The sequence below is a fragment of the Pseudoliparis swirei genome, chromosome 23, assembly GCF_029220125.1.
Source record: "Pseudoliparis swirei isolate HS2019 ecotype Mariana Trench chromosome 23, NWPU_hadal_v1, whole genome shotgun sequence".
NCBI lineage: Eukaryota > Metazoa > Chordata > Actinopteri > Perciformes > Liparidae > Pseudoliparis > Pseudoliparis swirei.
In genome coordinates, this window is record NC_079410.1 from 13,817,739 (window position 1) to 13,832,212 (window position 14,474).

Sequence of the window (14,474 nt, forward strand, 5' to 3'; positions counted from 1 at the left end):
AGTTGGTGCAGTTGATTAGTTTGTGCTAGAGAAAAGAGTTAATCTGGCAGATAATGAAAAAGCAACACTGATATATTAATAGTAATACATGCTTGAATTTATGCAGTTATGGGTTGTCAATACACATTGGTCTTTATTCAATTATTTTGTTCTTACACAGTTGAGCACTTTCTGCCTATTAATAACATGGTAGTGCTTAGATGTCATATCTGTCTAACAATAATGACAGCAGCCTAGATTGACTAGGCTGTTTGGCTGCGGTAATACTGTTAATAAAGGGCTCATGGGCAAAGTAGGACACAGGTTTACTAAATATTCCCTCCCAACTGATCCTAGAACAAATACTTTTAAAGCGAAAGTTTAAAGGGTGAATGCCTGATACTATTTCAAATAATCAACAATAAAAAGCACAGTTGGGTCTTAAACTCCAAAAGGGAGGTACAAAAGTTCACAGCAGCAAACTGCGGCACTGTTGTGCCACCAGGGCTGGAAGCTACAGCAGCATCTCAGCTGTGCTTGGTGTGCAGCATCTCGGTGAGTAGAGAGTTGCATGGCAAATCTCCCAGAAGATGGCGCTGGTACAAATACTCCTCAACTTGCAAGCTAATGCTGCGTACTTCAGGTAGCCGTAGCAACAGCTGGCCAAACTTATCCGAGTGTCTTGGATGACTCTGTTGGGTGTGCTCCATCAGGGCCCTGTTGACTCTCTCTTGCGTCTGCTCCACCTGCGTGCGGCTCTGCACTGACTTCACATCTACAGCCGAAAGCAGATCAATCACACACCGTCAACACCAGCAGCAGCTGCACGCATGACTAACATTACGGGGGGTGAAAAAAAAAGGTACATCTGTTGTGTAACTTCTATAAATTGTCTAAGTAGACTTTCAAAAGCTTACCAGGGTTGAAGAGCACTAAGTGTTTGAGACAGACAAACTCATGTCTGTCCAACTGGAAGGCCTTCAGTTTGGACACTAAGTCCTGGGTCCTCGATACCAGGCTGCTCAGCGTCACTCCTGCCTGAGAGACGATGGTCAGCACCTCAATCTGCATCAGAATGAGAGAGAGCTGGTGATCAAGAGCTCCACAAGTAATGTTTCTGTGCAAACCAAAACAATCCAAAGACATCAAGGATGAACATAAGAATTCTGCGTGTTGTGATGTTGGTAAACGTTACCTGTTGTCCTGTGACCAGGTATATGCAGCCCTCCTTGCTGTAGGTCACCTGTCTACAGAGGTGATCCAGGACCAGCAGCTCACTCCAGCAGCTCTGCAGCAGCACCATCTGGTCCTCCACCTGTGGGAAGCATGCATAATAGATTGGATACAGTTGTAAATTAAAGACCACAACCTTTGAGCTCAAGTAGGTACCAAATACTGAAAGGTTGTGTAACTTTATAATTCATGATTCATCACCTTGAGCTCCTTGAAGAGCGCGCTGTTCCTCGCCCACTCCACAAGCCCAAACAGCGTCTGGTCGGCCATTTTGCACATGATGCTAAATGTGTTGAGGCGGTCGTGCTTGCCCCGGTTGGCCTGCTCTCTCTGCAGACTGGCGAGGACCTTAGCACACAGCTGGCTCTCATCCTGCTCCCCCTCCAGGAGTTGATTGAGGAAGTTGGGTTTAAGAGGGGCCGAGGAGGGGGTGTCTGGGATTTGGGTGGGAGCCTGTGAGAGACGGGTGGAGGAGCTTGGTGTTGAGCAGGGGGATGATGCTGGTGTGCTTCTTGGTGTGAAGGAGTTGTCCGAAATGGGGTGCACATAGTTTGTTGGGGCCGAGCTGTAGCTATAGGGCATTTCTCCTTTCTCCTGGAGGTATCCGGGAAAGGTGCGGTGGTACAGTCCAGAGTAGGGCAGCGAGAGAGGAGTGAGCCCCATGTCTGTGTTCAGATTACAGTCCAGAGGCATGGGAGCACCCGAGTGCCCCATGCCAGAGGGATATATGTGAGAATGATGGAGAGCATCAAAGGACAATGGAGCAGTTGTGTGATTTCTCATTAGGTGAGGGTCATGTGGAGCTGTGGGCCGTTGCATTTGAGTACTTTCCATCTTCAGCCTGTAGGGAGCATTGAGCGGGTGGTGATACACCTTTTGCTGTTTCATCTGCCTGTCCCGCCGGTACAGAGGGCCAAATTTATTCCTGCCACCTCTCATACGATCTGCTCTTACTGCTGTTGACAGATGAGGAAACAAATGATCAGGATTTTATAACAACATTTCAGACATTGCCAGAGATCATTTCATTTTTTAACAGCGTTTTTCTTCGGGTTCAGATATAAAGTCGTCATTTACAATCTGCGGCATTGCAACGCCGCATGGTTTACGGCTTACTTAACATATTAGGGAGAAAGGAACATGCATGTCAGTAGAACAAGGCACGTCACAATGGAGAAAAATACACGTCTACAAAGGCACGAGTATTTACTGTACCTTCTCTCTTCATCCCCACTGCCAAACACTTTTGGAAGCGGCAGAAAGGACAGCGTTTCCTCTGCGAAAGGTTCATGGGGCACCTCTGCTGCTCGACACAGGTGTAAAGCTTGTTATTCTGCACTGAGCGTTTAAAGAAGCCCTAAAAAGAGAGAGAGGGAGCTTTATGATAGTTCATACATCTCAGTTCTATAGTAGTTGACTGGCTATTTAATCTATACAACGACACCAAAGCACTTTATGGTGTCAGAGGATACATCATTTTTCTTGGACTGTCACACACTCTGTCCCTTACCTTGCAGCTTTCACAAGTGAGCAGTCCATAGTGGTATCCTGACACTTTGTCTCCGCAGATGGGACAGCTCTCCTCGGACTCTGGTCGGCCATCTGGTTCTGCCTTTAATTCCGGAGCTGGAGAACGACATATGTTATCGGTGGTGCACATACGACACGACGCATACGAATATGCTGACGCTGAAGACCGCTAACGTGGCACAAGGTGAGAAAACAAGTGCTGGTTGTAAAATGGGTCTCGTTATGGTAATGTGCCAAGAAAATCCTGCTTCAACCTTCTTTCTTTTCTACTTTTCTCCTTTTCTCTTTTCTCTTTTCTCTTTTCTCTTTTTTACTTTTAGAAACATACAGAGACGTTGGGAATCATTTTTGTTCGTTATAGAAACACCATTACAGCTCCATATTCATGTTTAACATCAGTGCAGGTAATATCTTAAGTCTGTCACAAAGAAGGTTCAGAGTTGATAATATGTTGAGAGAATAAAGAATAGTGAGTTGTACAAGACGATCCCTTTGTTGCAGACACAACCGTGTCACTGATTTGCTTGACCAAACACAGATATGATACCTTATGTAATCCCCACGCTACCAAATTAAATTATGTAGCACAACGGTGAACAACTTTATCCCTTTCCTTCTGTAAATGGGGGTTTCAACATGGACATGATCAATATACTTTCCGTACCTCATCCTCCTCTACATTTCCACACACTGTTATACTCCAACTACAAAACAAGACTTATAAATCATTGATTTATAACCACTAAAACGATTCAAACATTATTTTCTGAAACCTGTCTTCAAGGGCACTTTCTAACATTGCATACGTACATGTTGATGGTCCTTCCAAACTTAACAGATCCTCTCGGTATCTGCCAGGGTTGTAGACAAGTGGCTGCTGTGGGTTATAATCAGGTAGGTCCATTATGGCTGATGGGTTATGAGCGTTGGAGTCAGTCCAGCCTGAACTTCATTGTTCCAGAGATCGGGAGAGCAGACAGACACAGGAGAGCCACACAATGGCCCACTGGCAGGCCCAACAGCCCCGGTGGACTGATGGCTGTTCGAGGCCCACAAGTGGACTTAGTGGACTTTGATCTGCAGTCTGTGTCATAAAACCTCTCCTGACTGGCAGTCCTACCCATTCAGCCAGCCAGCCCCTATATTGGGGACAGTCAGATATCCACCTGCTGGAATGTAACTGGCGTGAAATCACGCCAGTATTCTTGAGCCATCCTGGAGCTCAGCTGATAAGATAAGGGTCGACTGAAGAGTGCCGTTAATCAGTCAATACTACAGTCATTCAGCTTTCATTTTAATTTTCTGAATGATCATTTTTGGAATGCAATTCAGGCGGCGGTGTGAGAATACACAGGTTGTTTACTTAAGTCAAAGTACTTGTGAATCAATGTAAACAATAATCTAATACCTTATGAGTAAAAATGTTTCATTAAATCTTACTTAGGTTACAGCACAGAGGCGTTATCAGCAAAAGAAAAAGTATTCACTGAAGAAACAAACTGTCCTCTTTGAATGTGACATCAGAAAGTTAATTAAATCAATGTGGCTGGTCAAGATGCATCGAGTTTTAACTTATTGTATATACTGTATGTACACACACACACACACACACACACACACACACATACAGTATATACAGTCCAATTAGTCTAACCTCGGGGGTCTGTGCCCTCAAAAGGGCATTGCGAGATGACTAATGGGCAAAATAAAGTAGGATACAGATATGTCATCTTTTTCTCTTCTTTTTTTGTGAAAATGTTGATGATTCTATTTGAGTAATTTAACGGAAACCATCTGAGAATGAGAGTTTTAGAGAGAAAGTTACTGTAGTATAACTGGTATGAACTAATAGACATCTGAAACATGAGGCATGGGCTCCGAGCTCAATATGTAAAAATGAATGTATCCTCCTTATGACTGCAATTAAGAAAAGGGCAGTAATCCCTTGTTATTTACTGTATAGTATAATTCAATATAACCAATTTCTGAATCCAGTACCTGTGACTAATTTGTTCCTCTTCCCCAGCCATGCTTGATAAGGTGCAGTGGCTGCTTTGATGAAGCTCACGGTGATGTCAAAGCAAGAGAGCAGTTCAAGGGTGGATGGTTATGACTCCTGCACATTAGCTTGTAAATGGATTACAACATCCATCAACTAGAACGGGCACTCGGTAGAGCGCATATCACAAGATTGGGCATTGAATTATGAACATTTTGGCATTAGTTGCATGCCAATTGGACAAAAATTTATCGTGCTATGGTAGAAAAAAGATGTTGACCTTTCCATGACCTTGACCTTGACCTTTGACCCGATTGATCCCAAAATCTAATCAAATGGTCCCCGGATAATAACCAATCATCCCACCAAATTCCATGTGATTCAAGAAGATTTGACCTGTTCATGACCTTTGACCTTGACCTTTGACCCGATCGATCCCAAAATCTAATCAACTGGTCCCCGGATAATAAACAATCATCCCACCAAATTTCATGCGATTCGGTTCAATACTTTGAGTTCTGCGAAAGATTTTGACCTGTTCATGACCTTTGACCTTGACCTTTGACCCGATCGATCCCAAAATCTAATCAACTGGTCCCCGGATAATAAACAATCATCCCACCAAATTTCATGCGATTTGGTTCAATACTTTTTGAGTTTTGCGAATAACACGCATACAAATAAATAAATAAATACACGGCGATCAAAACATAAGCTTCCGGCATTTTCAATGCGAAGGTAATAAAAATAGACCCCACACTAGTGTTACCAGTTTGGCCTCTGACACCTGACACGGTTTCCCCTCACTCACAGAGTAAATACTCAAAATATTCAACAATTCTTATCATAGGTCAACAAAAAGCTTGAAATGTCAGTCAGTATGTGTTATTATATAATAAGGGTATTCTCGAGGTTAGTGGTGCCATCTAGTGGTATATTGTACAATCATTTAACTCTAAATTGGAGTTAGATATTGTCTTTTACAGGCGTCATCTATTGTTAAACCAGCTGTTTTGACACATTTTAAGTTTTGAAGTTCAAAGAAGAGACATTTTATTGATTAAGAACCACCATAATTCAATGGAGTGATTTTATTGATCAAAAACAACAACAAACAAGCCAGTGGAGAACAATCTTCACAAGGACTGCATGCTGTATTCAATTCATTCAAACCACCATTAAAAAAAATCTGTGCTCTGGCTTGTGGTTATCTATATGCCACTTTAGGACTTACGGGAATGTCCAGCTAAACCATCTTTTCATATAGCATGTTTACTGTAAGCCGTCATTGCACACTGTTTATAATATTCAAGAGATAGGAGATAACAAAAAAAAAAGATTATTATTATAACCCCATTTCCTCACTGCTGCCACACACCGGATCATCCTGAACGACGTACCACACCTCATTGTGCCTGTCGAACACCATAATCGGACTGCAAAAAAAGAGAAAAGAAATGCACACACACAATATAAAATATATCAATAAATATTGAAGCTTCTCTTTGAGCTTGTCTTTCTTAATCGCTGAGAACATTATTTATTTATTTACCTGTTGTATCCAACACCATAGTGGAAGCTACGGTCGTACTCTGCACCCGCTGAATCAAGGTCAGAGGACAGTATTTTCGCTTGGCTTTTGTCCGACCAGCTCATCATCCATCCTCCGTAGCTCCGTACATACACTTGCATATCTGTCATGTTCTTGATGTACACCTGCAAATCAATAAAGTGTCATCATCTGCCAGAGCTGAAGGTAGACTTCGCAGAATGAATTCAAATATGCCGTCATGGCGTTACAAAATTAAGGTTGATGTGTTTTCATTTTCTGCTGTGTTATGTCAAAGAAGCTCACCTTTTTATCAGTAGGTGGGATGGGATTTTTTTGATGTGCAGCTGGCAGCAAGAAACTCATTGTGTAGATACCCGTTTGCCAGAAAGACGTTTTGTCAGAGATTTTCAAAATAACAGGAGCTGTCATTTCAATGTTATTTCCTGCAGGTAAACATTTGAAAAAACACAACAAAAAAGAAACAAAAAAGAAACAAGTTTTTCAATTTAATTTGTCAAAAATAGGATTAAAAATAGAAAATGTTCTGGCTTGAATATTTAATAAAACCACCAAACTATTTCTGCTCTCTGAACACCGCTAAATACAGTAATTATGATGTCCGGTCAAAATGGCATTTTGATGTTAGCTGCCCAACATATTCAAAAAGAGGGAAATCTGCTCTTAAACAATATTGTCCTTGTAAACTGGCTGAGTAACAAAAAGTTTCAAACTTCATACAATTTTCTTTTACTGCTATTATTTTTTCATGTAATATTGCACGACTGTATATATATATGTATTTATAAATAACCATATATAATCAGTGGTACCATTGATGTAGGCAAACAGTCGTCTGAATGCGCTTATTGATGCGTAGTCCATGCTCCAGGATGATTCTTGAGTTGAAACCCAATTGACTGAGTCATAGTGACGGACCTGATGGACAGAAACAAATGTTTTGGTGAAGGCTTTGAGGCTTTTTGAAAGTCTCTTGCACCTCAAATGTGAAAAGTGTTCTCTTCTATTCAGACACACTCACTTCGTAATCATCAGTTTGACAAATGAGATCGAACAGCAGGCACTCTTCTGTCTCAGAACAGAAGTTTAACTCAGATGAGTTTCTGCATAATTAGAAAGGCAAACATAAAAAAAAGGCACAAATGCCCATATTGGTAAAATGCAACAATCTACTTAAAGTGGGCGTTCATTTCTTACCCGACTCTGGCCTCAGCTGTGAGGACGAGAAGGAAGCCAACAAACCCTGAAAGGTAAATCCTGAAACACACATGGTTTCCATTAAACTATTTGTGTTTACCCAGATAGAAAAGGACAGCTTTCTCAGAGCATGTCACCTTAGTTCATACACCAAGAAATATATATGCCTTGAATATCATCCAAGACAATATGAACCATAACGTTGTACTTACATTATGGGAGAGAGTTCAGTTCTGTGTTTTCAAAAACGTTTTCTTCGCAGTCTGGTCCAAAGCATCTATTTATTCCAAGTCATGGTTATGAAAGAAAATGTGGCCCCTCCCTGGACACATAACACAGACCAGACATGACCAATGGGAACCACAAGCAGTATGAATGATATAACAAACACAGAGACGTGTGTCCTTTGCATATTTTTGAACTTTTGATATCTCTTTAATGTAGATGATTGATTTTGGCCTACACAATGTCAGGGTCAAATAGTTTAACACAATTTAAGCAAACAAATACACATCATTTAAACTCAGTTCTGGTTGAAACAGTGTTGAAATCTTTTCATTGACTTTCACCGACATCATCGACAGGTCAGCTGCTTATAAGTCAGCATGAGTCCAGTGATGTGTGTGTGTGTGTGTGCATGTAGGTGAATGTGTGCAACATGATTAAGAAGAGGCGTTTAGAACAGTCACAGGTCGTTCTAATCTGGCTGTGTGATCTCTCTTTTCATGTTTAAAATCGGATCTCTCAAGTCACAATAGGAAAATATAAAACAGACAATTCTTGTTATTGACAAATGTAATTTGTCTTGAACCTTAAATAATAATTGGGCAAATAAAGTTGTCAGTATTTGTTGACACCTTTTCGACAGTGTCAGCGTTATACACATGTTACAAAGCAGATTCATTGGATTCCAATACCTTTGACAAATGTCGTGGATAAAGTGGCCTCTGAGAGTACGATACTAGAGATATGCTAATCAATAAGCAAAATACTCCAACGGCCCCCCTTTTGTTTGGCTTGTGTCCCCTGCAAGTATAATTCCATGTGACCTGATTTCTCTTCTATTGTAACATAATTTGAAGGGGTGGCTCAGGTTTCGCAGAACATAAATGAAACTTATTTAGTTCCCACATGGTATTACTTACCCCACGTTGTTCAGAACGTTCTTTCCTGGCTCTGGCATGCAGAAACAAATAAGTAGCTTAAACAGAAAAGAAGGCCTTGCAATATGAGAATCATGTCACAAGAGAAGTTCTTACTTCGTATCTTTTGTTAGCAAAGATCACATGATACCGGGTTTTGTCTGAGGGGAACAACACATCTGTGAAGATGGTTCCAATTTAAAAAAAATGTATTCAACCACGAAACATGAGATCCAATTACACCCAAACATATGAGAACAGATTTAGTGCACAATCAGGCTACGCGGGAAAACAATTTTACCAATTAAAATAAAATTGAATATTGAAATGTGACTGTTCATGCATTTGAATTATACACCTGAGTATAAATGTTTTTTTAGATGATCACGATAACTGAAAGAAGTTTTTTTTTTTATATCTTTGACTTTAATAGTCCTTTAATATGTGTGATTTGCCTCTTAAAAAGGCAAATGTTGATCAGATGATTATTGTAAGGTGTGTAAATTAGTATGAAGACCATTTTTTTGTTCTTAAACATAAGTCTACACAGAAGCCCGCTGTGCACCAACCACTTCACGTTTCGAACCAGTTTTCCCTGCTCAGCGACACACCCGCTGAGGAACACACCCTGGTTATCGGGAGCTCTATAGTCAGGAACGTGAAAATAGCGAAGCCACGGACCAGAGTCGTGTGCCTCCCGGGGGCCAGAGCGGGCGACGTGGAGTCTTGTTTGAAGCTGCTGGCTAAGGATAAGCGGAGATACAGTCAGATTGTAATACACGCCGGTGGTAATGACGCCCGAGCCCGCCGCTCGAACTCACTAAAATTAATGTGGAATCGGTGTGTGCTTATGCCAAGACGTTGTCGGACACCGTAATTTTCTCTGGCCCTCTCCCAAATTTGCAGACAGACGAATTGTATAGCCGAATGTCGTCTTTCAACCGCTGGCTGTCGAGGTGGTGCCCAGCGAATAATGTGGGCTACGTAGACAACTGGAAGACTTTCTGGGGAAAACCTGATCTGATGAGGAGAGACGGCATTCATCCCACGTTGGACGGAGCGTCTCATTTCTGCGAATATGACCAAGTTGATCACCGGACTTAATCTATGACAACCCAGGGTTCAGATCAGGAACCGGGAGCAGAGTTGTAGTTTAACACCCTTCTCTGCTCTTCCATTCGAGCAGTTACCCACCCTTGACTTTAGAGTAGAGACTGTGTCTGTCCCACGGCCACTTCAATTAAATAAATCAAAAGTAAGCAGAAGAGGAGTCGTACACAATAACCTTATACAAGTTAACACAATTATTTCAGCAGTGCAACAAAATAGGTCTATTAAATGTGGTCTCCTAAATATTCGATCTCTGTCATCTAAAGCTGTGTTACTGAATGATTTAATATCAGATAATCACATTGATTTATGTTGCCTAACTGAAACCTGGCTGAGCCATGAAGAATATGTCTGCCTGAATGAATCGACTCTCCAAGTCATATTAATACTCACATTCCTCGAGGCACCGGTCGAGGAGGTGGAGTAGCAGCCATCTTTGAATCGAGCCTATTAATTAATCCTCAACCAAAATTACACTACACCTCATTTGAAAGCCTTGTTCTTAGTCTTTCACATCCAACCTGGAAAACACTACAGCCAATTCGATTTGTGATTCTGTACCCGCCACCAGGTCCATATTCAGAGTTTATATCTGAATTCTCAGAATTTATATCAAGTTTGGTTCTTAAAACCGATAAAGTTATTATTGTTGGAGATTTTAATATCCATGTGGATGTTGATAATGATTGCCTTAGTGCTGCATTCATCTCCTTGTTGGACTCGATTGGCTTCTGTCAGAGAGTACAGAAACCCACTCACAGCTTTGGCCACACGCTTGATCTTGTTCTTACTTATGGCGTTGACATTGAGCATTTGAACGCCTTCCCACAGAATCCTCTTCTGTCAGACCACAACCTCATAACTTTTGAATTTATACTACCGGAGTGTACTCCGTTAGTCAAAAGTTTCTACACTAGATGTCTAACTGATAGTGCTGTAGCTAAATTTAAAGAAGCGATTCCTTCTGTATTTGATTCGATACCACGCCTCAATATAACAGAGGACTCCTGGTCTAACTTTAGTCCGTCCCAGATTGATCATCTTGTTGACAGTGCCATAGGCTCTCTGAGAATGACACTGGACTCGATAGCCCTCTGAAGAAGAAGACAGTGAGGAAGAGGAGGTTTGCTCCTGGTATAACCCTCAGATCCGCAAACTGAAGCAACGTCACGAAAGCTTGAACGCATATGGCGTTCAACTAATCTCAAGAATCCCGCTTAGTTTGGCGAGATAGTCTTAAAACATATAAGAAGGCCCTCCGTAATGCCAGAGCAGCCTATTACTCATCAATAATAGAAAAAATAAAACAACCCCAGGTTTCTCTTCAGCACTGTAGCCAGGCTGACAGAGAGTCACAGCTCTGTGGAGCCGAGCATTCCTATAAACCTTAGTGGTAATGACTTTATGAACTTCTTTAATGAAAAGATTTTAACTATTAGGGACAAGATTAATAATCTCTTGCCCATAACCAGTGCCAATCTGTTCTCAAGTGGAATGGCCTTGGAAACCGCTGTATGCCCTGGTGTATATTTGAGGATTTTCTCCTATCAACCGTGACCAATTATTTTCAACGGTTTCTACTTCAACACGCCTACCTGTCTCTTGGACCCCATCCCGACGAGGCTGCTTAAAGACGTTTTGCCTTTAATTGGCGGCTCTCTATTAGATATTATCAATGTGTCTCTGCTAACAGGCCACGTACCACACTCCTTCAAGGTGGCTGTTATTAAACCTCTCCTGAAGAAGCCCACTCTGGATCCAGAGGTATTGGCTAACTACAGACCGATCTCTAACCTCCCTTCCTCTCCAAGATCCTTGAGAAAGTGGTCGCAAATCAGTTGTGCGACTTTCTACATCATAATAGTTTATTTGAGAAATTTCAATCAGGATTTAGAAAACACCACAGCACCGAGACGGCACTGGTGAAAATTACAAATGACCTCTTAATGGCAGCAGATAAAGGACTCCTCTCTGTCCTGGTCTTGTTAGACCTTAGTGCTGCATTCGACACCATTGACCATGACATCCTGTTACAGAGACTGGAGCAGTCGATTGGCATTTCAGGCACGGCACTAATTTGGTTTAAATCCTATTTATCAGATCGATCTCAGTTTGTATTTGTAAACGATGACGCCGATAACCACCAACGTTAATCACGGAGTTCCACAAGGTTCTGTGCTTGGACCAATTTTATTTACCTTATACATGCTTCCTTTGGGCAATATTATCAGGAAACACTCCATAAACTTTCATTGTTATGCAGATGACACTCAACTATATTTATCGATAAAACCAGAGGAGAGCAACCAACTCTGTAAAATTCAAGCATGTCTTAAAGACATAAAAACATGGATGACCTGCAACTTCTTGATGTTAAACTCAGACAAAACCAAGTAATTTTAATCGGCCCTGAGCACCTCAGAGATCAATTATCTGGTGATGTGGATTCTGTAGACGGCATTGCCCTGGCATCCAACACCACTGTAAAGAATCTTGGCGTTATCTTTGATCGGGACTTGTCCTTTAACTCCCACGTAAAGCAAATCTCAAGGACTGCATTCTTTCATCTACGTAATATTTCAAAATCAGGCACATCTTGTCTCAAAAGATGCAGAAAAATTGGTTCACGCGTTCGTTACTTGAGACTGGATTACTGCAACTCCTTATTAGCAGGCTGCTCTAATAAATCTCTTAGGTCCCTCCAGTTGATCCAGAATGCTGCAGCTCGTGTTCTCACTAAAACTAAGAAAAGAGATCACATCACTCCTGCACTAGCTGCTCTGCACTGGCTCCCAGTAAAATCAAGAATCACTTTTAAAATTCTTCTCTTAACCTACAAAGCCTTGATTGGTGATGCTCCATCATATCTTAAGGAGCTTGTCGCACCATATTGCCCCACTAGAGAGCTACGCCACTAAATGCGGGACTACTTGTAGTTCCTAGAGTCTTAAAAGTAGAATGGGAGCCAGAGCCTTTAGTTATCAAGCTCCTCTTTATGGAACCAGCTTCCAATTTCAGTCCGGGAGGCAGACACAGTCACCTCGTTTAAGAGTAGACTTAAGACCTTCCTCTTTGACAGAGCTTATAGTTAGGGCTGAATCAGGTTTGCCCTGGTCCAGCCCCTTGATATGCTGCTATAGGCTTATAGCTGCCGGGGACGTATTAGGATGCACTGAGTACCTATCTCCTCGTGTTTCTCTCCTTAAGGATGAATTTTCATCTCTCAATCACACGCTACTAACTCTGCTTTCTCCCCGGAAGACCTTTTGACTTTACGCCTCATGGGGTCATCGGACCCTATGAGACGGCATAGATCCTATCTGCCTGATGGATCGTCTGGGTCGTGGAATTCCTGCTCATGACTACGCCACTGTCCTGTTGAGACTCCGCCCTCCTCCTCCCCACCGCCATCTGCCTGATGGATCGTGGAGGTCTCCATCGTGGAATATGCCTACTATGAACTATTCATACACTCTGTCATATTCATTGAATGTATTTTAACTCTAAATCTGTCCTTCTGTACACATTACATCTATTGCATCTGTCCATCCTAGGAGAGGGATCCTCCTCTGTTGCTCTCCTCCAGGTTTCTTCCCTTTTTTTCCCCCTGAAGGGTTATTTGGGAGTTTTTCCTGGTCCGATGTGAGGTTTTGGGGCAGGGATGTCTATGTGTACAGATTGTAAAGCACTCCGAGACAAATTTGTAATTTGTGAAATTGGGCTATACAAATAAACTGAATTGAATTGAATTGAATATTACATGACATTATTGTTTTGAAATAGAGGTAGATTCATGTGAATGCCTCAAGGTCTAACGTGTAACCTTGTCATTTGAAAGATAACTTACTTTTATTAATATTTCATAAACATTTTTTAGATGGGACTAGTATAAATATATATTTATAAAAAAAAAAAATCCAATAAATCCCTTATTGTTACGATGATATTTTAATGGCATTTACTGTCACATTTAACTTTTTAATAACTTTTCTAACGATTCTATAGTATGACCCTTTTTAATGACACTTTATTGTCATACTATAATATGATGACACACTATACTATTACTGTTTTGTTGCATGAAATACTATGAATTTTTGACGACATTTAAATTGGAAAACTAAAGAATTGTAATGACTTTTATGGCATACTTTACTTGGCGTTTGATGTCATTATCTTTATCAATAATGTGTGACTTACTATAATATTAAAAAAATATTTTGTGATTACAATACTTAAGGTTTTTTGGTGACTTATTGACTTAAAAAATTATAACATTGCTGATTACCTTCGCATTGAAAATGCCGGAAGGTTATGTTTTGATCGCTGTGTATTTATTTATTTATTTATTTATTTATTTGTATGCGTGTTATTCGCAAATCTCAAAAAGTATTGAACCGAATCGCATGAAATTTGGTGGGATCATTGTTTATTATCCGGGGACCAGTTGATTAGATTTTGGGATCGATCGGGTCAAAGGTCATGAACAGGTCAAAATCTTTCGCAGAACTCAAAAAGTATTGAACCGAATCGCATGAAATTTGGTGGGATGATTGTTTATTATCCGGGGACCAGTTGACTAGATTTTGGGATCGATCGGGTCAAAGGTCAAGGTCAAAGGTCATGAACAGGTCAAAATGTTCTTGAATCGCCTGAAATTTGGTGGGATGATTGATTATTATCCGGGGACCATTTGATTAGATTTTGGGATCAA

General features: G+C 41.0%; 2 protein-coding genes across 3 annotated transcripts; both read right to left on the bottom strand.

The window, feature by feature from the left end:
• Positions 1-73: 73 nt before the first annotated feature.
• Positions 74-3,815, bottom strand: nr5a5 (nuclear receptor subfamily 5, group A, member 5). 2 transcript variants are annotated; one of them, XM_056407355.1, is made up of 7 exons: positions 3,553-3,812; positions 2,723-2,838; positions 2,428-2,569; positions 1,414-2,168; positions 1,175-1,294; positions 897-1,044; positions 74-754 (listed from the first exon to the last, which is right to left on the bottom strand). In XM_056407355.1, exons 1-7 carry the CDS (start codon positions 3,644-3,646, stop codon positions 507-509), a joined length of 1,623 nt encoding a protein of 540 aa, XP_056263330.1. In that variant the 5' UTR covers positions 3,647-3,812; the 3' UTR covers positions 74-506. The 2 variants fall into 2 exon arrangements, with proteins under 2 accessions (XP_056263330.1, XP_056263331.1); XM_056407356.1 differs by having other exon boundaries at positions 725-813; positions 3,553-3,815.
• A 2,002-nt stretch (positions 3,816-5,817) lies between these two features.
• On the bottom strand, positions 5,818-7,806 carry soul5 (heme-binding protein soul5). The gene is made up of 7 exons (XM_056407375.1): positions 7,721-7,806; positions 7,509-7,568; positions 7,333-7,414; positions 7,124-7,229; positions 6,597-6,736; positions 6,294-6,457; positions 5,818-6,177 (listed from the first exon to the last, which is right to left on the bottom strand). Coding segments are annotated over exons 1-7 (645 nt in total). The 5' UTR covers positions 7,723-7,806; the 3' UTR covers positions 5,818-6,086.
• Positions 7,807-14,474: the final 6,668 nt, after the last annotated feature.